Genomic DNA, 24,509 nt, shown 5'->3' with positions numbered 1-24,509 from the left:
TATTCATACCTGGGCATTCACTCGGCAGACATTTTCTGAAAAACGAATGAGGGAGGTCCATAACTTTAAGGAAACTAACTGAAAACATTTCCTGTCAAGGATGAAATTTGAACTTGTGAGTGAAAATTAGAATTTTGGAAGAGTTGTGTTTACCACCCAGTTTGACAGCTTTCCAACACTTTAATGACTTTTCTGAAATGACTGGTGGTGATATTAACAAATGTGAGTTCTTGATATTATATAGTGAAGTATTATAACACTTGGGAGATCTACATAACTCAGTAAACCAATAGTTTTCAAATGACCAATGCATGATGGTACAAAATCATGCATGGGTAAGTGATTCATTAAAATTGCAAAGTAGACCAATGAATTTTAAAGGAATGAAGTGGAAAAAAAAAAAAAAAAAGCCCATTGGTATGGTTTCAGATTCCACAGTGCAATCAAACTTAAGGAAGTAAAGCAGCCAGGTATGGCAGTGCAGGCCTGAAATTCCAGGAACTCAGGAGGCTGAGGCGGGAGGATTTCAAGTTCAAGGTCAGCCTTAGTAATTCAGTGAGGCCCTAAGTAATTTAGTGAAAGCACTGTCTCAAACTTAAAAATATAAAGGGCTGGGGACGTGGCTCAGTGGTTAAATGCCTCTGGGTTCAAGCCCTAGTAACCAGACCCCCCCAAAAAAGAAGTATCCAAGAATATCTGTAATTATCTGAAAAGGTTATTAAAATACTTTTCTCTTTCTGAGCTACATATCAACATGAAGCCAGAGTTTCTTCAGAGTTCAACCAAAACAACATAACACAACAGAAAGAATGCCAAGTCAGGTGTGAGAATCAAGCTGTGTTCTATTAGGTCAGGCACTAAAGACATCTGCAAAAATGTAAAACAATACCATCCTTACCTCTAAACTTTGTTTTGTCTTGGAGAAAGATTATTCTTTTCCTAACAATTAGCTATTTTACTTATGTGTAAGAGGTTTATTAGTAAGAAATGAATAAAATAATTAAGTACTAAGTGTTCATTAAAAATGAATCAAGAAAACATTGAAAAATTCCTCCATATTAAGTTCTAATGTGATGAGCACAAATAGCAATAAATCACATAACAAAAGCTTTTTAGATCCTTAATAATTTTGAAGAATGTAAAGAGATCTTGAGACCAGAGTTTAAGAATTCTTCCCTAATATGTTTAAAGCTCTTTGTTTTACATAATTTTGATTGAGTCACAAATTTTCAGCATCATATTTATGGAATAAACTAAAATATGAAAGTAGAGAGGTATTTTAATTTTTATAAGCAACTGTGTCATAAGAACACTAGTAAAGGAAATTTGTAGAGAGAAATGTAAAGAACAAGAAAGTCCTCTTAGTTGTCAGGACATTTATTCTGACCTGTTTTTACCCAACCTTCTACTCCTATGTTTTCATCTTAATGGAAATTCTTGCGCAAATGCAAGCAAGCCATCTCAGTTGACGGCAACAGCATCCTTCCTTATGGTCCCCTCTTCTCTTCACCCTCCACATTCAGTCCATCTGGAAACCTTGATGTGCCTTCATAGTACACACCAAACTCTCTTCTCTACCCGCTTCTCTACCATCGCAGCTCCAAACTCCATCATCTCTCATCTCGACAATCACAATGGTGTCCCAACTGGTTTCCCTGCTTTTGCCCTTGTCCCCAGAAGCCACAGTGAACTTGACAGCTTCCCATCTCACTTCATAAAAATTAAAGTCCTAAGGGGCACAGTGGGGTAGACCTGTAATCCCTGCGACCCAGAAAGCTGAAGCAGGTAGATTGCAAGTTTGAGGCCAGCCTTGGCGACCTAGTGAGACCCTGTCTCAAAATAAGTAAATAAATAAACAGAAGGCTGAGGGTGTAGCTCGGTGGTAAAGTGTAGCTTGGTGGTAAAGTGCTTCTGGTTCAATCCCCAGTACTGGAAAAAAAAGTTTTTTAAAGTCCTTACTCTGCCAAGCAGGCTGTCTGCAATCTGCCTTGACCCTGCTTCTCTACTCTCACCTCAGTCTCTGCCACTTCAACAGCTCAAGTTCTCTGCTTCCAGTTCCCCGGCCTAATACTCCACAATGGACGAGGCAGTCTCTGACTTCGCATCCCTGCAGCTTTCTTTTGCCCTTAGACATTACAGCTGACTTGCCCCTCCTCTCAAAAATCCCATTCCTAGCTGGGCATCGAATGGGCACACCTGTAATCCCAGCCACTCAAGAGGCTGAGGCTAGAGGATCCCAAATTTGCCTGGGCAAATGTAAGAAGAAAACCTTGATAAGAATTTCATATCACAGAATACAGGTTGAGAGTCCCTTACATGAAATAATTGCTGATGTGTTTAAAGTTTCAAAGTTTTTAGATTTTAGAATATCTGCAAATATATAATGAGATATCTTGGGGATAGGACCAAAGTCTAAACTTGAAGCTCATTTATGTTTCATATACACCCGCCCCCCACACACGCATGCACACCTCTGAAGATAATTTTATACAATATTTTAATAACTTTGTGCAAGAAACAAAGCTTCACTGCATAGAATTTTCCATTTCTGGCATCAAGTTGGTGCTCAAAAAGTTTCAGATTTTGAAGCATTTTGGGTTTTAGATATTTGGATGCTCAAACTGTACCAGAGAACCATTCAAAAGAAAGGGGTGAATCCACATAGTTAGCAGAATGATGTATAGCAAAAAGCCTCCAAAGCAATATATGACTATATATTACTTTTGTGACAGATAAACAAAATTCTTCCCAAACTCAACCTTTTCTCTTAACAAACTGACCATCTTCCCAGTTTCCCAAGAACACTCGAAGCTTCCTCACTCTTTACCTATTAAGGAATATGAGAGTACCTGCTCCCCCAGGGTCCTGCTGCTCTTTCCCACTCATTGGGCAGGGCACACACAGCCCCATGGTTGCGGGATCTCCCTGCTCAATCCTGAATGTGCTAACATCCGTCCTCTGCCTTGTGTAATACCAGCTTCCTTCCTGATGAGCTGCCAAGGTTTGTGTGTGTGTGTGTGTGTGTGTGTGTGTGTGTGTGTATGTGTTTAGCTCTCAAATCACAACCCAAATACAAGTTCAAGTTCTCCCAAGGAAACCTCCTGGTTATCACAGGTAAAACTGTAGGCCAAATGCCAACCCCTCCCTCAAAATCTGCATATAGAGCAGCATTTTAGAGCCCTTTGTTTGAGAACATTAGACAATTCGATTAGTATAAATGCCTTGACAGCTTTAATCTGCTTTATATAAAGCCAGGGTAAACCTTTTTACATATTGTAAATATAACCCCTTTTGCCTTTTTATTTTTTAAAATTAAAAACAATTTTTTTAGTTGTTGATGGACCTTTATTTTATTTCTTTATACATGGTGCTGAAAATTAAGCCTGGTGCCTCACACGTGCTAGGTAAGCACTCTACCACTAAGCCACAGCTCCAGTCCCCCTTTTGATTTTTTATATGTGGTAAACACATCCCTTCCTTCTGAAGCTGAAATAAAATGTCATGGCACAATATTACATTTTAATATTAAAAGCTCCCAGAATATTTAGAAACTGAATTGTAGTCAAATGCACAGTTGAGACACCCGATCACCACTAGAGGGCAGAGTACAACAGCAAACAATTTCAACACTAAAAAATCCTCACCTCACATTTGGTGCCCAGAGTTAATGGGTCCATATTGTTGATAACAAGGTCTCCTAAGGGGTCTGAGCCACAGAGGATGCCAGAACTACACTTCCAAAATCAATATACATCTCTGCCTAAATATATGAGTATTTAAGGTCTTGACAGTGATCCCACATTTTCATCCTGAGGTTAGCAAGAAAAAACAAAAATAGATTGAGGTTAGGTGTTGGAAACTCCTTGCTTTTTAAAAAAAAAAAAATTTTTTTTAGTTGTAGATGGACACAATACCTCCATTTTATTCATTTATGAGGTGCTGAGGATAGAACCCAGAACCCCAAGCATGCAAGGCAAGCGCTCTACCACTGAGCTACAACCCCAGCCCCCTCCTTGCTGTTTTGAAATAGAAACACTGAAGGATTTCTAGAAAATTTTATTGAGACATCAGTGTTGCTTGGTTTGGAGAACATAGAGATCTTTGGAATAACTTTATTCTCACTTCCCTCTATTTAAATTCTCTTTGCATCTGTGGTCACTCAAGTCCCTAAATATTTAAGAGAACAAGAAAAGGTCCTTGCCCTCAGAACTCATATTCTAGTGAGAAGTTTGTTTTTGTTTGCTTAGAGTAAATAAAATCTGGAGTTGCTATGAGGATGATATACAGAGTCTGGGACAGTGATGGGAGGCTGCTTTCAGTAGGAAAGTCAGAGAATGTCTTCCTGAGACAGTGACAACTGAAGCAGGTTGAGAGCTGGAGTAACCACTACTAACTAGAATTTACCACATGCCAGGCACTGTGCTAAGCACTTTACCTATATTAACTCATTTAATCCTCAGATTTTCCCATTTACTATTAAGGAAACTGAACTCCAGAGAATTTCAGTAATTTGTTCAAGGTCACACGACCAAGAAAGAGCCAAGATGGGACTTTGAATTTGTATTAGCTTCCTAGGACTGCTATGACCAGTGACCACAAACTTGGTGACTTTAAAATAGAATTTAGCCAGGCAAGGTGGCGCATGCCTGTAATTCCAGTAGCTTGGAAGACTGAGGCAGGAGGATCAAAAGTTCAAGCCTCAGCAACTCAGCGAGACCCTGTTTCTAAATAAAATACAAAAAAGGCTGGGGATGTGGCTCAGTGGTCAAGTGCCCCCGAGTTCAATCCCTGGTATCAAAACAAAGGAAAGAAATTTATTCTTCCACAGTTTGGAGGCTAGAAGTATTAGCAGGGCTATGGTCTCTCCAAAGACTCCAGGGGAGAAGCCTTCCTTGTCTCTTCCTAACTTCTGGAGGTCCCAGTGATCCTGGGTTGTCCCTAGCTTGTGGACAAATCCCTCTAATCTCTGCCTCTGTTGTCACATGGCATTCTCTCTGTGTGTCTGTCTTTGTGTCCAATTTCCTTTATTACTTCCAGCCACAAACATACACACAAACTCCAAATCCAAACCAGGAGAACTAGAGAAATGCTACCTACACACTTGGATTCTTACACATTCAATACTAAGTAGAAATAGTATTTCTTTGATATGAGTGCTTGGGCTATTTAAGTATTGCCAATATTCTAGTCTCAGGTTGGGTGACTGGTTTCAAAGCAGCTCATTCAAAATTTCAAAGCTGCTCATTATATTAGAAACAAATGAATGGTAAATAAATGAAAGGTAAACAGAGGTGGGGGAGGCAATAAGATAAACAAAACAAAACACCCAAATTCCCTTCTTACAAGGATACCATTGAATTAGGGCCAACCCTAATTCAGTATGACCTCATCTTAATTTGTTTACTTAATCTGCAAAGACCCTATTTCCAAATAAGGTCTCATTTGCAAGTACTGGGGTTAGAATTTCAACACATATTTGTGGAGGACCTCAGCTTAATTTGGTTATATCTGCAAAGACCCTAGTGCCAAATAAGGTCACATGCACAGGTACTAGGGGCTAGGACTTTGACAGATTTCTTCAAGGGACACAGTTCTACCCACAACATACTAGTGCCCACTTCAAACCATTCAGCAGTTCTGCTTCAGGAAGATCTTCTAGGCCAAGGAGAAGGTAAAGACCCAGAGGCAGTAGGGCAAGCCAGGACAATGGATTGAGAGACTAAAGGGAATGGCAGGAGATGAGGTTAGAGGTAGACAGGCCACCTTGGATTTCATGTCCAATTTGGAGCTGAGTCCTGTCAGAAGCCCCTTTTTCAACTCTTGCTTAACTGTTCATTTCCAGTGTCTTTACCACCTCTCATACTCTCTGGGATCTTAGAAGAACCTTCTGCCTTAAGCCAAGGAGGCTGGTGCCTCAGCTTCAAGGTGCAGCCCACAGCCTAGAATAGAAATTCAAATGGAACGTGAGTCTGCCTTATTCTACTCACTGGGCAGACCAGCTTCCTTCAGACACCTCCAAGGGCAGCTCCAGAGTTTGAGCTTATCTTGAACATCACATTCAGAAGGCCCAGGGAGAATGCACTTCTGACTGGGGACATGAGAAAGCTCATCTCAGGCTGCATTTGGTAGAGCAACATTTGGCCTGAGGAGTTGTCCAGACAAGACCCAGGGAGGAGTAGTCAGGGTTCAAGTACCCATACTGCCCCCTGTCACCTGCTCATCCAGCAGAGCCAAAGATGCTAAAAGTGACCAGATTAGCACAGAGATGCTGCTCAAAGCCAAGTCTACCCCACAAGATGATGATGCACACCCAGATTTTGCACAGTGTTGCACTGTCTCTGTAGTTGTGCAAGATCACAAGCCTTGCACAAGGACTCACTGCTGGGTCAGTAGGCAAAGATGATGGCAGTGATACAAGGTCACATCACAAAGTGCCAGCTTGAAAGGACAGAATTTTTTTGTTGCAAGCCTGTTTTGCATTATTGAGAGGTCAAACAGGAACAGTGTTGGTGCAAATGGTCTAGAGTCGGGGTTATCTAGCCTTTTCTATGAAGGGTTCTGCTTGGCTTTGTGGGCCATACATGATGAGAGCAGCCACAGGCAATGACACACAGGGCATGGCTGAAGTCCAACAGAACTTCACATGTACACAACACAGTTTGAATTTTGTATAACAATACTGCTCTTCAGATTAAAAAAAAAAAAAAACATTTAAAATGATAATGTTCAATTTTAGTTTGTGGGCATTACAAAAACAGGTGGTAGGCCAGATTTGGCCTGGGCTAGAGTTTGCTCAGTCTCTCAATCTAAAGATACTCCCCAAAACTCGTGAATTAATTTAATGTCATTTTGGTGACAAGGTCTCCATGTGGAACTCTTCTTTCCCCTCTAAAACACGGAGTGTTCTGGCAAGATGCCACGCACTAGTGTGAACCCTGGAACTGCCCCTTTTTCCGTTCCCCCACCTGCTCCATTCAAGTCCTGCCAGGATCTGTCAACTTGGCCAATAAAATGGGTCTTAATTCTCTAAAGGGCCTCCAGCACCTGGCCCTTCCATTCCCACTGCTCTTAGGCTGGGCTCTTGATAATGTTTTCCTCTCACCTGGTCTGACTAGACTGCACAATTAGGAACACAGGCTATAAAACTCAGAACTGAAGGAACCCATGTGGTAAAAAAACCTATAAGTGCAGGACTTTCTCCATCTGAACAGAGCTGAACAGAGATCAGGCCTCAGTGATGTGGGCCATCTCAGGAGGCAAAATGTTCCTTCCTGAGGTGGCAGCACTTAAGGGCTAAAATACAAGTTTTAGCTCCCCCTCTCCCCACCCGCCGCCAGCCCAGTATTCAAGATGGAGCCCAGGTCCACACCATAAGCAAGTGCTCTACAGAACTGTATCCCCAGCCCTTGGCTTGACTTGTCTTTTTTTTTTTTTTTTTTTTTTTTGGTACCAGGGATTGAACCCAGAGTCACTTAACCACTGAGTCACATCTCCAGCCCTTTTTCTATTTTATTTAGAGACAGGGTTTCGCTAAGTTGCTTAGGGTCTCACTAAGTTGCTCAGGCTGGCTTTGAACTTGTGATCCTCCTGTCTTAGCCTCCTGAGCTGCTGGGATTACAGGCAGCACCACCATGCCCTGATTCTTGGCTGGCTTTTTAAAATCAGGCTTATTGAATATAATTTATATTTGGCAAGTACCACACTTTTTAGTATAATTCTACAAGCTCTGATAAGTGGCCAGTATGGTAACTTCAACCATGATCAAGAAATTTCTATTATCCCCAAAAGTTCCCTTCAACAGAGGACTTTCTCCCCAAATGCTTTTCTACCATTCATTTGCTTTCTGTTACTATAAGTTTCCCCAAAGTGTCACAGACTGTCTACTTTCACTCAGCATGATGCATCTGAGGTTTATTCATGGTTTGTGTGTACCAAAAGTCTGTTCCTCTTTATGGCTGAATAGTATGCCATTGTGTGGGTGTCCTATAGAGTGTTCACCAGTTGAAGGACATTTGGGCTATTTCCAGTTTTTGTTAATGATGAATAATGTCACTATAATCACATATAAAAAGACTTTTATATGGACATGTTTTTATGATAAGGTTTTACTTTTTATAAGTGGCCACATTTTCACAGACTTGAATGATAAGATTCCGCTGAATGAGACTCTGTCCTCCACCCCTATTCTTCTGCCTTCCCACCCTGCCTCAGCAATTTTCTAAAATTGTAGTAACACTAAACTTCCCAAGTATATCTGCAGAGAAAGCTGTGGGGGCAGACTGGGGGGCGCTGGATGGGAGCGCTCTCCCTTTCCATCCTCTGAATGTGGGCCCAGGGAGAGCCAGGGCTGTTTCTCATTCACTGCTGGCAGTGTTTGATCTCTGGTCCCACAGGGGACAGTGCTGGCTCTATGGATGTGCACACTCAGGCAAAAACCTGCAGAGCCAGCCAATCAGGCCATTATTTGGTTCATATAACTTGTTAAAATCTCACGGAATGTACAGCGTGCCATTGTTTTTGTAAGTCCTTTTCATGACTTTGTTAGCTGGCTAATTCAGAGCAGACTGGCCTGTTTTCCTGCCGAAGAAAAGACTTTCCTCAAAGACAGCTATTTAACTGTGACCATGGCTGCGGCCATGTTGAGCACAAAAGGGGAGCCGAAGTCACACCGCCCCTTCTCCTACAGCCAGGGCACTTATTCTTGGCGCTGGAATTCGCATAATTACTCCTCTTTTAATCTGCTGGGTGACCTAATGTATCCCCAGCCGACTGCAGGAAATGGCCTTGCTGAGATCTGAGCTTTGGACAGACTAATGTCTATAGTTAGAAGACCCTCTGGGAAGGAGCATTTTCAGGGTTTACACCACAAAGGACAGCTTTCTAGGCCTCTCTGGGCTCATCTCTGCTCTGAAGGAAGAAGGGCCCTGGTCCCTACTCAGGACAACAGTTCCAGTCTTGTCCTTTCTTTTCCCAACCTGCAAGGAGCTCAGAGACTGCAAGTTGTTTTATTAGAGCTCAGAAGTGGGTCTAACAAGAATCCCCCAAGGGTGACTACAAAAGAAAGAGGATATTTGTTCACTAGGAACCTAGCCAGGAACAAAAGGCTGCATTCCGTCCTGACACTTGCTTATGTGGTCGCCTGGAGAGCAGGCCTTTGTCCATGGCCCACATTGTGCTGTTCACAGCCTGCCCACCAAAAAGCACTTGTGTGCTCCTGGCTAATTTGAAAACACAGGCATTCCAAATTTTCTTTTCTACTTCCTTAGATTTTTCAATCTGTTTTTCTTATAGACAGTGTATTATAAAATGAAAATCTATAGTAAACATTTCTTCTAGAAGAAAAATCACCCAGTTCTGCCCTTGCCAATCACTTCTTTCTCTTAAAAACAAAACAAGATACTTTAACCCACCCACAGAACAGAGACTTTACTAAAATAACTGTAGGTCCTGTGTATGAAGAGGCTAAGAAGAATTACTCTTCAGCACAAAAGGAAGTTAGGTGTAAAGGGGAATGAGATAGGAAATGATATGAATTTATAAAATTTAGTGGAAGCCAGGCAGTGGGCAACTCCCAAAACTCCAGGAAAAAAATTAAAAGAATGAGAAAAGAGTAAAAATAAGTTTTTATAGACTCAAAAGTGGTTACAAAAGTGAAACAATGGATCATGAAGCAAATGTAGGAATAAATTTCCAATCTTTTGGAGTAATGACAGGTGGGCAATTATTATCCATCACATCATTGGGCTCAATGTCTGAGATATAACATAAAATACCACCTTGCTCCAACCAATATGGCAATTTCATGATCAAGAGTGACAGCATAAGGGCTGGGGAGATAGCTCAGCTGGTACAGTGCTTACCTCGCAAGCACAAGGCCCTGAGTTCGATTCCCAGTACCGCAAAAAAAAAAAAAAAAAAAAAAGAGTGACAGCATAACTGGGTGTGGTGGCACATACCTGTAATCCCAGTGACTCAGGATGGGGAGGCAGGAAGCTCACAAGTTTGATGCCAGCCTTGGCAACATAGTGAGATTCCCATCTCAAAATAAAACTTTAAAAAGTACTGGGGATGCAGCTCAGTGTTAAAGTGCCCCTGGGTTCAATTCCCCATCCCGGGGATGGAGGAAGTGAGGGCATAACTAAGGACTCTTTACCACTTGCTAAAAATCCATCCCCTCCAGTCTGTCACAGGCATACAGATTCCTAAAAATGTTGAGCTAGAAGGCACAAGAGCCCGCCCCAAGGTTTCTACTTGTTGGGAGGTCCAGGGTCACATTGCTAATTAGAGTCAACGTGTGGACCCAGCTCCCCTCCAGAGGGACATACCAGGGATGTGTTACTTGAAGTCTCTGTTGGTCTCCCATCTGGAATGGGGAATACACTGAGCTATTACCAATTAATAACATTAATTTATTACCAATTATTAACATTTTAGCAGAACTGTTTTAACAAATATTTTAAGCAACCACCTGACACATGTCTAAGAAATAAATACCTTTATGAAAATAGAGCAAATCCAATGGGGGAGTAAGTAGTCCGAGCAGCCCAGAATGCAAAACTCTGCTTCCTAGCTATGCCTAAGGCTCCTCCTCTAAAAGCAATTTCCTCCTATTTAAAAAAAAAAAAAAATGGTTTTTATCTAGAGTCAGGTATGCTAGGTACGCAGAGGAAAATTCCAGAGCTGTGCACCACCAACCAAGTCAGTATCCACACGGTAGGTAGCAGGAGGCAGGGGGAGCCACCAAGGTGGTTTCTGCTTTCCTATCTGGAAAAAGTGTTTTCTTTCAAATATAGTGAAAGAGGATCAGTTATATTTGATTACAGAAAAGGGCCTCAAGATTATACAAAACAGTTAAAATCAGACTTTCAAAATGACTGTGTTTTGAGCTGCTGTGGAAAAAAAAGGAGGAGAGACAGGAAAAGTAGAAAAATAGTAAAAACAAACAAACAACAAGAGCCTTGAAAAAACCCCCAAACTCTCCTCTCCAGAGGGCAGAATTAAAGTCACAGAAACAGTGAGCAAGGAGATTCCAAATTCCCTGGGCTATGGATCTGTCATCTATTTTCCTATCACATCCAAACGTCAAATTGAGCCTTTAGGGTCTGGATGCTGTTGGGAGACCCAGCAGGAGTCCAGACGGCTGGATGACAGAAACAAACCCCCCAAAGAGCCCTGGGGCTTCCCAGGCTTGCACGTCTCCCTTCATTCCACACTGGGAAGAACTATGGTAACTAAGCAACCCGGAGATTGGTCCCTTTCACACTGTATTAATGTTTTGCACTACAAACCCTACAGGGTATTAGAGGACACAGAATACAAACCGAACAGGACTGAATCTTGGATTCTCTCTCTCCCCTAGCTCTGTCTTGCCATAACACTGCAGTCCTGAACCTACTAGCCATGGGGCCAACCTCAGTGCCCTGTCTCCCCCAGACTCAAAGAGGCAGGAAAGCAGTCCCAGAGCTGTGTCTCCTGTCTGGGCACTGGGGAAATCTGGTGAGGATGGTTAGAAAGTCTCCTGGAGGGAGGAGCAGGGCACTTAGAGACAGTGAGGGAGACCTAGAACTGAAGCTCTTAATGGGATTAGCTCTGCTCTGCTGTCCATTGGCCACAGCTGGGTGCTTCCATTGCCCATAGAGACTCAGGCAGGGATCAGACTGCTCCCCAGTCACAGTCACGATGAATCCTAAAAATTTGGCATCTTGACTCTTAGTTTTTAGGCCAGTGGATCTGACCCTGCCAGAGGGCACTTTGTGATCCAACATACTTAACACAGAATTTCTACTTTTCTCCATGCCCCAAAAGGCATTAAGTGCACTGGGGGACTGCAGGGGAAAATCAGCTCAAGATCAATGGGCCAAACTCTGTCTCTTCTTATGCACAACTTTCTCACCTCCCTTAAATTATCTAAAGTCAACCTGCAATCACAAGGCACCAGATGTCACTGATTTATGAAGCCTTCATGGCACAGGTAGCCAGGTTCCAAAGGCAACTAAGTCTGGAAATGGCCCAAGAAGACTAACACATGGGCCCCTTTGGACCTTGAGGTCAGAGGCCTCTAGGAATGTGCTCCCAGAGCCTTATTACCCAAGAAGACAAGCAAAAACTCTCCCTGTTGACCCAACAAATTCCCAAGTCATCTCTGTAGACCAAGGGCAAAATGAGAAAGGAAAAAAACAACACTAACTTTGTTTTGCATTCAGGAGGGACACATTTTAAAGTTCTGACAAGATCCAGATCAGGTTAGGAAGAAAAAGCAACCTGCAGAACACCTCAACAAGACCTTGAAAATGACCCTCTGAGCCTCCATGTCTCACTGCCAGGAAAAGAAGGAAGAGTTGAGATAAACAGAAGACACTGCTGATCACCATACCTCTTCTTAGTCAATACAATTCAACCGACAGTGATGCATATTCATGACAAGATGCAGTTGTTAACACGGTAGCCCCCTTATCCTTGAAGAATACATTCTAAGACACCCAACTGATGTCTGGACCAACCAATAGAATCAAACTCCACAGACTGTACTATGTTTTTCCTATATGTGCGGCAGTGTTGCCACATAGTACCAGCATTAATCTGCCCTCCAGGTTTTATGCCCCGGTGCTTCCTCTGCATTATGACTCTTGTGCTTTGGGATCATTAACATAAGTGACACAGCACTGCAGTGCTGTGATAGTCAACGTGATAGCTGAGATAGCTGAGTGACTCATGGATAGGTAGCATGCACAATGTGGATATGCCAGACCAAGGGATGATTCCTGCCCCAACCAGGACAGCCCAAAACTTTAAGACACTATACAGAAACATGCAGTTTAAAACTTACAGACTTTTTATTTCTGGAATTTTGCATTTAGTATTTTGGACCATAGTTGATTTCACATGACTAAAACCATATATAAGGGGGACTACTGTACTAAACAGGTCACTCTACAATTCCTATGTTTAACTGTAGAATTCACCACTGAATTATCTTAAAAGTGAATCGGACTTTTTTTTTTCTTTTGGTACCAGGGATTGAACCCCAGGGTGTTTAACCACTGAGTCACATTCCCAGTCCTTTTTATCTTTACTTTTGAGACAGGGTTTTGCAAAGTTGCTTGGGCTGGCTTTGAACTTGTGATCCTCCTGCCTTAGCCTCCCAAGTTGCTGTGCTGGGATTACAGGTGTGCACTACCCAGTGCCTGTTGGGGTTAGACTTTTATAAAAGAAAAAAAAACAAAAAACAAAAAACAAAAACTGAGTTACTGGAGTAAAGGTCAGAGGTAACTGGATCTACCATGGGAGAAAATCTCTGAAACAAGGAATGGAGCGATTTTTACAGGGTTGCTGTGACTTACATGCTGCATAATCCCAGGTTACATTTTTTTAACACCTGTTAAGTCAAATCCTAGTCTATGTGAATAACACCCTTAATGCTCAGCAAAGCACAAACTATACAGAAACACAAGATGTCTCCAGGAGGGACCAGGCCTGCCACTCATAAAACTGACCAAACTCTGGTTTGGTGTCCCTGATGGTTCAGGATTACACACTTGCTGCAGTAGAAATAGTTCTGACATTTTTCAGGTGTAAGATAGGGAAAGAAAGAATATCCACCTCCACACTTCATTTTAACTTTCCCTCATGACCAGGTGGTTCTATTGGAGCTTTCTCTTTTCCCATCTTTCCTCTGGTCGAAATGAGAGAAAATGCTAGAACTCTGGGAAAGATATGGGTACAAAGAAAAGCAACAGGTCTCAATGCTTTGAAACCTGGAAGATGCCCTTGGAATAATGAAGACAGGACGAGGCTCCTAGGAAGGAAAGCCTGCATCCTAACTCAAGCCAAGAAATCTCCTAAAAAATAACACATGCTATCATAAATCCAAGAGCTACAGATCAAACTTCTCTCTTTTGTAGAAGGTTTAATTACAGTTTGAAAACAAAACAAAGCAAACACACACAGCCAAAAAATGTGGGGAGGGCAGAGGGAAAAAGTGAAAAATATCTTTTATTTCTTTTCAGAAGAAAAACTTTGTTTAGAAGGGTTGAAAGGGTTGAATATTTAAAAGCATTGACTGTTGGCCCCACTGGAAAATAACCTCTTACTACTCAATCTCAGATTAGCCACTGAAAAAAAAGGGTGGCTGTTTGAAAGGAAAGAACAGTTCATAAAACCTTAGGGAGCCTGTGATCCTCCACTGGAGGTTACACTTCCTTAGCTACCATTCCAAAATCCAAAAAAGCTCTGAAAAACAAAAAAAAATTTAAAAAGAACTCACTTGGCAGCAAAACTAACTAGGCCTCATTTGGTAGCAAAATTTGACCCAACCTACATAAAATCATCTATTTATCCCACTAAGTGTGAATATCCTTACCTGTCACTGCCAAAATAATGAGTTTGATTATTGGGTGCTGACCTCGTAACACCTTGATCATACCTTTCTAAAAAAAATAAAAATAAAAATAAAAAACTTTTAAAATAATCTAGGTCAAAAAAGGGGTGTGTATAGAAAGACTGTAGACCTATAATAGGAAGACACAAGACCCTTGTGCCAAAGAAAATCAACTTTTCTCTGGTTGTTTCAGACATTATAAAGAGCTTTCTACATAAGCCAGGCTGCAGCATTATTTGGCAACACTGTGTTAGAAATGGGAAATCTATTACACAAGGTCATGATTATATGTTAAATCATGGTTTCCTACCTTCACATATTCCAGAGTTGGGTCCAGAAGATGCGGATCCCTGAAAAGAAAAATCAGAAATGAGAACAATTAGGAACAACATATTTTTACACTAGGTAAAGTGTGTCCAATCTTATTTAACCCTATTCATTAAGTTACTGAGCTAGGCATCCACCTCTCAGACCATAGGACAGATAGATAAGGAAGTCAGAACATAGGCAGATTCCTTTCCCGGGAGAAGGTGGGCTACCACAACCTCATACTTTCCTGTCAAGTTCTGGCTTCAGAGTTTTAGACTATTTGTATGTGACAATTCGAGGTTCACTCAAGCATAAAAACTATCCTCAAAGTTCGAAGCCAACAGCTCCAAGGGGGCAGAGGTGAGTATAGGGCAGGACTGGGTATCAGAACATGCAGCATTTTCGAATACTTGGTTAAACCCCAATGGTCCCCACCAGGCAACTGCGCTGTGCCAACTTTGACAGTAAGAAGATAGAGAATCAGGCAGGTAGGGCAGCTTCTCAAGGTTGCTCAGCACCTGGGTGAATCTCCTACCCATGTCTGCTTCTCAACCACATCCTTCTCTTCTTGTCACTGGATACTACTACCCACCCACTGCTGATGTAAACCTGGCTGATTCATTCTAATTTTCTTTGTTATCCCCCATGTAATGTCTGCTTTTATGTCCACTGTAATAATATGCTAGGACCAGCGAGAAAATTAGAAGTAAACAGCAGCAGGCGGCTTGAGAAGGGTGAATTATGACAGAAAGTGGAAAGGTCGGAAGGTCTGACTAAGGCAGTAAGAAGAGGGAGACAAGAGAGCAAATGTTTGCTGTGCTGGCAGGGTTACAGTAAGGTGTCCCCCACAATGCAAAAGAGACTTTGAAAGCTCAGCATGTCCCCACAGAGAGATCATTTTAAAAGGATAGAAAAGCTCTAAAGCCCAGCCTCTCCTCTGAAGGGGAATGATGCTATCTCAGCCTAGTGACACAAAGACCACATCCATCGAAGGCAGGGGATCCCCACGGACAAGCAGCTCCCTAGGTAAGCTGAGCTCAAGCCTGAACCTGCTAGTGTGGACCACTTCTCTGGCAGTAGGGAGGCTGTAGTGCTCCTTTCCTGGCATGCCCATTGCCCAGGGCACAAGGAGTCCTGGCCCCACAGGTCAGGAACCTCACGTTTTGTGGTGGAAATGGATGCAACCCCAGCCCTCCTCATGTGATTTGACTGTACATTTTGGACTACGCACAGCACGCATGCACAGGGGCCGGCTCATCTGAGATGCACCTCTGCATGCAAATTGATTAGGTTCTAAAATGCATCCCTTTGTAGGGTCGAAGAGTCAGAGAGGGGCTTAAGCTCAGAATCCCTGGTTGCATTCTTATCAAAGAGGGATATGAATCAGCCTTTCATAGCCTTCACTGGAGGTGTACTCTGCCTTCAAGTCAGGAACCTCGAGTCCACTAGGACAGGTCACCTTGCTCTGCAGGTCTCTGTGATATCAATGCTGTGCTTGTCTGCCCAGTGCTGCATTCTGGAGCGTGCTGATGTCAACAGGCTGTGGTTTCCTGGAGCTACCCTGCCAGTCACTAAAAGCTCTGTCAGCACCATTTTGACTATGCTTCCCCTTTAAGTTCTTGAAACCTTGATTCTCTACTGAATTAACATATTAGGCTTACAGACCTAAATTTTCTTGCCCTGGGAGTACAGAAAAATGTTAGAACCACTGAAATGTTGTTTTCATCTTCTTCATATTTCTATTTTTATGTATACTTAAAATGTACTTTATATACTAATATATGTGCCTTCATGCATAGATTAAAAGTAATGGTCTGTATGTCTAAATTGATGGTTCTCAAACTTTTTGATCTTAGGATCTCTCTCTCTTTTTTGTTATTAAAAACTTTATTAAAAAAACAGTTTCATTTCATTCATTTTTGGGAAAACATTTGTCATGGGCCTTTGTCTTATTTATTTATTTATATGTGGTGCTGAGAATCTAACCCAGTGCTTCACACATGCTAGGCAGGTGCTTTACCACTGATTACAACCCCAGCTCTCTTAGGACCTCTTTAACATTCTAAATTGAGGAGCTCGAAGAACATTTATGTGGATCCTATCTTTTGATTATTGGCATTAGAAATTATACTGAGAAAATTTCAAAATATTTATCAACTCAATTTTTAAAAAGAACCCATTATATGTGTCCATAAAACTATTATTAAAAATAGAAAAATTTCCTAACAAAAATTTACTGAGAAGAGTGATATTATTTCACATTTTACAAATCTTTTTCATGACTGGTTTAGTAGAAGACAGCTGAATTTTCATATGTACTGCATTCAATCTGTTATATGATATGTGCTAGTTGAAATAAAGAAAGAAAACCCATCCTCATATAGATATCATTGGAAAAGGTAGGGGTATTTTAATATACTTTCAGGTAATTATGGCTATTCTGCTTTGATACCATACCAAAAGATAACAAGTAATAGTTTTCTAAAGGTAATTATAATATGGTCTGAAACCATGTTAGATATTACATCTATCTTGCACTTTCAGTGCCTTTATTTATCTGTGATTCTGTAACCAATACTCTGGAAAACACTGGCTTACTGAGTTATAAAGATCTCCCATCTCCTCCTCACTTTCACTCACTCTTGCTCTTTCTCTCTCTCTCTCACTCTCTCTCTCCCTGCAGGCAGACACTCTGCCTGCCTGCTTAATAAAATCTCTTGCATGAAAAGAAAATAAATCTCCCAATTTTTGACCCATTTCAATTGTAATACATACACAAATCATATTTATTAATATCACCACTGATTTCATTTGAGAAGCTATTAAACATTAGGGACTATCAAGTTCATGGTAGAGAAGAAAAGTTTTCCAATGTTCTGATTTTCATTTGAAGACCTGAATTTTTGGCCACTAACATTATCAAGTATTTTCCTTCAGTTTCATTTCATTCATTTTTGGGAAAACATTTGTCAAATATGAAGACCAACTAGTCATGACTTAGGATTTCAACTATTTTTTAGGCCCCCTACATGTCATTATTTTAGTAACTTAGTTTATGCCTATGCTCTTTGTTCTTCCCACCAGGTTTGGTTGTTAAAATCCTTTTCCTTTCATCTTTTGAAAGCTGAAATGTCCTACTTGGAGAATCACTATTCTAAATTAATGAATGTACATGCTTTAGCTGCAGGCCCAAATATTTTTTTTCCCTGAGATGTGCAGCATGGATATCAAAAGCTTAGGTCACCAGCAACCAAACAAGCAAACCAAAAAGCTTCTGCACAACAAAGTGATATAGTAGACTGTGGGCTGGGAAAAATATTTGCAAATCACATTATCTGATAAAGGGTTAATAATCAAAATATATAAGGAAGTCATACAACTCAGTAGTAGAAATGCAAATAACCTAATTTAAAAACAGCAAAAGGTCTGAATAGATGTTTCTCCAAAGAAAACATCAAAATGGCAAATGGGTATATGAAAAGTGCTCAACATCCTGAATCATCAGGGAAGGGCCAATCAAAATCACTATGAAACACTGCCCCACACACGACAGGATAGCTATTATTGAGAAGTCAAAAGATAACAGATATTGGCAAAGGGGGTAAAGGGAGCTCTTGTACACTGTTGGTGGAAATGCAGATTGGTATAATCATTATAGAAAACAGTATGGAGGTTTCCAAAGAAATTAAAAATATGATCCAGTGATCCCTCCTTTGGGCATATGCCCAAAGGAAAGGAAATCACCAACTCATAAAAGCTGTCTGTAACTCCCTTGTCATTATAGCATTATTCACAATAGCCAAGATATGGAAACAACTTAGGTGTCTGTCCATGGATGACCAGATAAAGAAACAGTGGTATATACATATATATATATACACAGTGGGATGCTATTCAGTCATGAAAAAGAATGAGATCTTGCCATTCACCGCACATTGATGAGCCTGGAGGACATTATGCTTCATGAAATAAACTAGACACAGAAAGAAAAATATTTCATGATCTCACTTTATTTTTAGATACAAAACTAAAATTCAAGTATGCAGGGATAGAAAATAAAACAGGGGTTACCAAGAGTTAGAGGTGGGGGATAAGGAGATGTAGGTCAGAGGATACAAATCAGCACATCAGTAAGATGAACACATCCAGCTATCATGATGGCTCAGACGAAAACAATCCCCAAAGCCTCAGATGGAGCCAGGCTTAATTGTCCTGCTTACTTATAACATCCCTAAGTTGGAAGTTCCTAAGAGAACAGTCTTCAAAGTTTCTTATTCTGAATTCATAAACTGGCATCTTAGGCAGGACCTCAAATGCCTTAAAAGTATAATCCATACTTGACTAGTACTCTGGTACAATTCTTGTTCTGTAGAAGTCAAGAATTCATCTATTTAATATAAATGATTTCTTTCTAAAGCTTCACTGTCCAATGTGGTCATCACTAGCCACAAGTGACTATTTAAATTAAACCTAAATAAAATTTTATTTCCTCAGTCGCACCAACCACATTTGAAGTGCTCAACAGTCCCATGTGGCTAGGAGCTACCACATTGCACGACCTTATTGTAGATCATTTCCATCATCACAAAAAGTTTGGGTAGTGATGGTCTAGAAAAAATACTTACAAATAGAAGAGCAATGTACTTCCAAAGAGACCTATGCTTTGTTACTTTTGATTATGATTTAGTAACTAAAATGCCAAAGGAGATTCGACATGCTCTCACTTACAAGGTAGCACCAAACAATGGTGTCACAAGTCAGCAGTACAATGAAGTTCATAAGTATTTGTTTTTAAATATATCTTTTCTTTTTCACTTGAGACTGAACTATTTGGGTGCCAGTGGGTTACTTCTGTATGTGAAAAGTAACATAGATCTTTCAAACATTATGCAGCACTGGAAGAATGGTTCAAATTCCATAAAATCAGCAGGACATGGTGGTAAGTACCTGTATCCCAGTGAGTCAGGAGGCTGAGGCAGGAGAATCACAAGTTCAAGGCCAGCCTCAGCAACTTAGTGAGATCCTGATTCAAAAATAAGAAGTAAAAAGGGCTCAGGATGTGACTCAGTGGTAAAGGGCCCCTGGGTTCCATCCTCAGCACAAAACAAAAACAAATTCAGGGGGCTGGGGTTGTGGCTTAGTGGCAGAGTGCTCGCCTAGTATTTGTGAGGAACTGGGTCTATTCTAAACACCGCATATACATAAACAAAATAAAGGTCCATTGACAACTAAAAAATATTTTTTAAAAATTCAGTAAAATCATGCAAAAAGCTATTTTTCTGGAAGTGTCAGCAATGAAGGTATGGCTTTTAAGGCTCAGGCTTCGGTTGTTTTAGTGAGAGGTGCAGTGGGTCTGAGGAGGTGCTGCAGGGACAATTAAATGGTTTGACCTTGATCTCTCCAAAAGCCACCAGCGGCAAGGGAGGCTACACACGAGAGAACGAAAAGGGAGGATCGTTCCTGAGGCTTAACTGAGACCCAAAGGAGATTCTTCAACAACTTAGTCCCTAAATGCGGGGGATGAAGGAGGACAAAAGGAGGTCCCATTCAGCTAAAGAGATTGGAGGTTTATTTTCCTCTAACATCTAACTCCACTATCAATGAGTGCTCACTTAAATTTCTGTCCTACTAGTGATTAAATCTTCCTAATTCATAACAGCACTCTCAGTGTCCTGACAGCAGAGCTGAGGACCAGCTATTTGGAAACCCCAATTACTTGAGGAGCCTCTTTTTCCTCTCCTCTCTGAGAAGGTCGCCATCAATCTGGCTGAGACTGCTGTCCCGGCTAGTGTCAGTGGTCCTCAGGTTCCTCCTCCTACAGGAGGTCCACCTCTGCTGGTCCCGCTCCCAGAACACCATTCTGTGTGGTCAGCTGTCCTTCCCCCTGCTTGGACCTCACTCCTCTGATGAGACTACTTTCCCTTAGAAGGCAGGGAATTGTTCTTAAACACCCACCCTGACCCCCAGGAGCCAGAAAGGAAAACTTAAGAAGTATAAGGAAAATATGAAAAGGAGGATGTTCTACTTGAGGCAGGTCTGAGGGGCAGCACAGGCTATCAGACTCCAGTTGATCCCCATCAGTCCTGGATATGTACCCTCTTCCCCAGAGAGTTTGAGGTTTAGCCTGAGAACTAGCCCTGCAAGTGCAGCAAGTGTTCACGTGCATCTCTGGAAACAGGGAGAGAGGCATGTTTCAGCTTTCAAAAGGTGAAAAGGAGAAGACCTGGAAGGAAGGGCAGATCCTAGGCAACATGTGTTCTGCCTTAAAAAAGAACCATGATCACAAAGCATGACTATTTCCTGTGATATGCTGAATAGACTAGTTGGTCTGAGGAGTGCTATAATTAAATCATATCTGGATTTCAGCAAGGAATTGAGAAATCATGATATCGCTGACCAAACAATGTATGGGAAACCAGTTTATTTAGTTTTCAGTAAGGAAGACGAGTCTCAAACTGAAAAACAAGAATCCCACCAAAAATAAAAACAAACCCCTGAATACCCAGAAAGGTTCTTATGGGTGGGTGAAGTGCTCCATCCCAGACCCCTGCTCTTTACACTATTATGGTGCCTTAAGTGAGAACCTCAATGGTATAGTCACCAACTCAAGAAAGAAGAAAATCCAGCAGGACCAGTTCACAGGACAGGAGCTGGCTGCAGGTTTACTGGGTGGACACAACCTCTCTGTGTGCTTTGGTTTTGTCATCCGTAACATGGGAATGATAATAACACCTGTATCATAGGACAGTTGTGGAGAATGAATGAGGGTGAAATTAATTTATCGAAATATTTAAAACAATGCCTGGCTCACAGTAAATAATATACGGGCACAGACACTGCTATAAGTGTGAACTGTGTGCTAAATAACATTAATTAGGTTGTCTCCCTGTCCTCCAAAAATTAGTTTAGGTGAAAGATAAAATCTAACCAGAAGAAGTGGAACAGGGACACATGTTTAACTTCTAATTTAAAAATCACGCTTGGGCCATTAAAGGTAGGAAAGATATAAACTTTAGATGACTGAATTTAATTGCAGTAGCAGATGAGGTTATCAGAGATGTTGGTGGGATCCCAGGCTACAGTGACAGGAGAGTGAAAACCAGAATAAAAAGGATAAGAGCCACTTTTCAGAGCACATACGGAATATTCACTTATACTCCAAAAGTGAATAAAATAGGAATAATTAGAACATTGGCTTACCAGGATAGTTTCAGGAAAACCATAAGCCAAGATGGGTGTGTGGGGCGGGGATGGTGGTGGGGTCTTGAAACGTAGGGGAGAACATAAAGGAGGAGGCACGTTTAGCCTGGACGAAGTGGGCTTAGGGAGAAGGTGGACAGACTGACTGTCATCTGACAGCCTAAGGTCTCTATGTGGAAGGGAGAGCAGACGCTGGAGGGGGTTGGGGAGTGAACTGTGGGGAGGAAGTTAGATGGGGTGGGGATGGGTCCATGGGAGGATTTCAGCCTCATTGAAGGAAGTGCTTTCCAACCACTAACACCGTCTGAAAACAGGAAAAACTGCCTTCCTAAGACAGGGTTGATCTTTCAGATCTTTCAGATTCGAGGCTGGTCCTCAGTCCAGGCTGCCACAATAAGCTAGTGTGAGGGTAGAGATCTGTCCTTTTATAAAAGGATGACAAAACATTATTGAGCACTTACCTGGTGCTAAAATGGCTTGCATAAACTGGAAGATTTAATCCTCATAATGCTGTGAAGGAGCTAGTACTATCCCCAACTTACAGATGATAGAAAGGACACCAGGCAGGAGGAGGAGGAGCTGGATTTGAATGAGGCACTATGACTAGTAAAGTCAGCAAACCAAGCTCTCAGGGCACTGGCTGCAGGACTCCAGTTGACGACTAGCTGACCTTTTAACAGAGGCCATGAACAGGCACGGATAAGTTTCCAAGTAACTGTGTGCCACCCTGGTTTTCCTCCTATTCCCTGTAAGAGGTGAAGCCAAGAGAAGCCACACTGCACTCAGGAAACCAGAGCAAATCTCCCAAGCTTGTCAGCACTGATCTCATTGGGCCTAGGGAAGACATCAGCACTGGTCCCCTGAGTCAGTCTGTCAGCCCACGCTGCCACTTCTCTGGAAGTGAGAGTAAATTCAGAAAGATCACTTGGAGAATCTTCTGAGGAGATATTTGGTGCTCTCCACAGGATTATTCTGCTTTTTCTCATGTGATAAGACCTGGTGGGCAGAGGAAAGGATGAAACGGAAGTCCCTCTTGGCCCTGCTCCCAGATGAACTCTTAAAGGCCTGCTCACGGGAAAGCATCCACTGTTCGGAGAGTAGATCCTGGTGTCAGGGCTCCAAGCGGCCCCAAGAGAAGCCTCAAATTCTCCTCACTCATTTTAGCGAGGCAAGGGAGGGAATTAAGGAGAGTGCCATAAAGCTAAGCTAGTGTGTCACAAATCCAAAAGCTTTAACGACTGATGTCATCAGCCAAATTCAAATGATATTTAAAGGCAGAAGGCTGTGTCTCCTCCTTTCTCAGCCAGCCACCCGATCCAGCTCACCAGAAAGGAGCCCTTCCCAGTGAGCCAGAAAGTACAGCAGTTGGCCTTAAAGCCCAGCCTCTGACGTGAAATAGGAATCCAATTATCATAGGAGACAGCGGCACACAGTCCTTGAACCATGGATTTATATTCTCCAAGGGAGAGCAGTGGAAAATAAACAGAGGAACTTGGCAATATAAATGAAAAGCATGTTTTTTAAGTAATTTTTTTGGGGGCTTATACCAACTATGAATCCGCACCCATGACTCCATGGTGTGGGCACCTCTGCTTACAACTGGGGGTTCTGGCGGGCACAGCAGCCCTCCTGGCAGGCTACCGTATGCTGCCCACCGTGAACGGTTCACTGAGGAGGCCGGAGGGTGAAACCTAACCTGTTATTTTGAAGTTTATTAAGTTAAAACTGTGTCTACTTAGGATAAGTCACTTTTTCCAGTGTCCCATTTTTTAAAGTTCAAACTTTAGAAAACTTTAGTTGAGAGTCACGGAAATGATATATTTACTAGTTTCTCATCAGTAACCAGATTGACAATTTCTCCCTCTTAAAAAGACACTTGATCTGGAAGTGTATGCTATTTTGAGTTTGGTGGATCTCCTCCGAGGCAAGACTTCACTAATACGGGCCTCTTTTTAGAGTGATTGGAATACAGATGGGGAAGAAGTTTCCTGTTTTAAATTACATAATGCCTTAAATGAATGATTGTCTACTTCTTTAAATAGTACAGAATACATTTGTGGCAAACAGTATTTCCAAACTTCTTTTTGAATAGGAAAAAAAAGGGAATGATTTATAACAAGATCATTATTTCATGCAAAGGAGGAATGTGAGATATTAGACTCAAGTATTCCAGACTGAGGACATGGGCTGCCGTTAAGCCCTGTACACTAGCAACTGGAAGAGCGAGCACATCACCTCTGAACGTGGCATGGTGTCTGCTTTCCTATTCACCATGTTGTAGATTTATTTCCACAGGTCTCTCTCTATAGAGAGGAGCGAGTGTCTCGACACACTCAGCACCTCCCACAATCCTTCCACTCATCCCCAAGAGATTATCAAGCATCTACAATGTGCCATGCACGAGGCAAGGTAATGGAAAAGCAGTGATCAGAGACAAAGTCCTTGATTCCAGGAGGAGTCAGGCAAGTAGGGAGGACAGATCAACAGACCCAACTCAGTCAGAGTTGGTGAGAGGGTATCAGTGGGTGGGAAACACTGTGGAGGAGCCTTTCAGGCAATGTTTCCGTTTTGAGGCCTGAGTGGGATTTGTTTTGGTAAAGAAATTGTCGGGTACATGATGGCG

General features: G+C 41.8%; 1 protein-coding gene across 1 annotated transcript in view; it reads right to left on the bottom strand.

The window, feature by feature from the left end:
* Positions 1-24,509, bottom strand: part of Bcar3 (BCAR3 adaptor protein, NSP family member) — a 115,017-nt gene that overhangs the window by 58,823 nt on the left and 31,685 nt on the right. The window contains exon 3 of the mRNA XM_047565439.1: positions 14,688-14,727. Coding sequence (XP_047421395.1) covers positions 14,688-14,727 — 40 coding nt within the window. The remainder of the gene's footprint in view (positions 1-14,687; positions 14,728-24,509) is intronic.

The sequence above is a fragment of the Sciurus carolinensis genome, chromosome 1, assembly GCF_902686445.1.
Source record: "Sciurus carolinensis chromosome 1, mSciCar1.2, whole genome shotgun sequence".
NCBI classification, from domain to species: domain Eukaryota; kingdom Metazoa; phylum Chordata; class Mammalia; order Rodentia; family Sciuridae; genus Sciurus; species Sciurus carolinensis.
The sequence above is the reverse complement of the archived record's forward strand: the minus strand, read 5'-3'. Positions and strand labels throughout refer to the sequence as shown.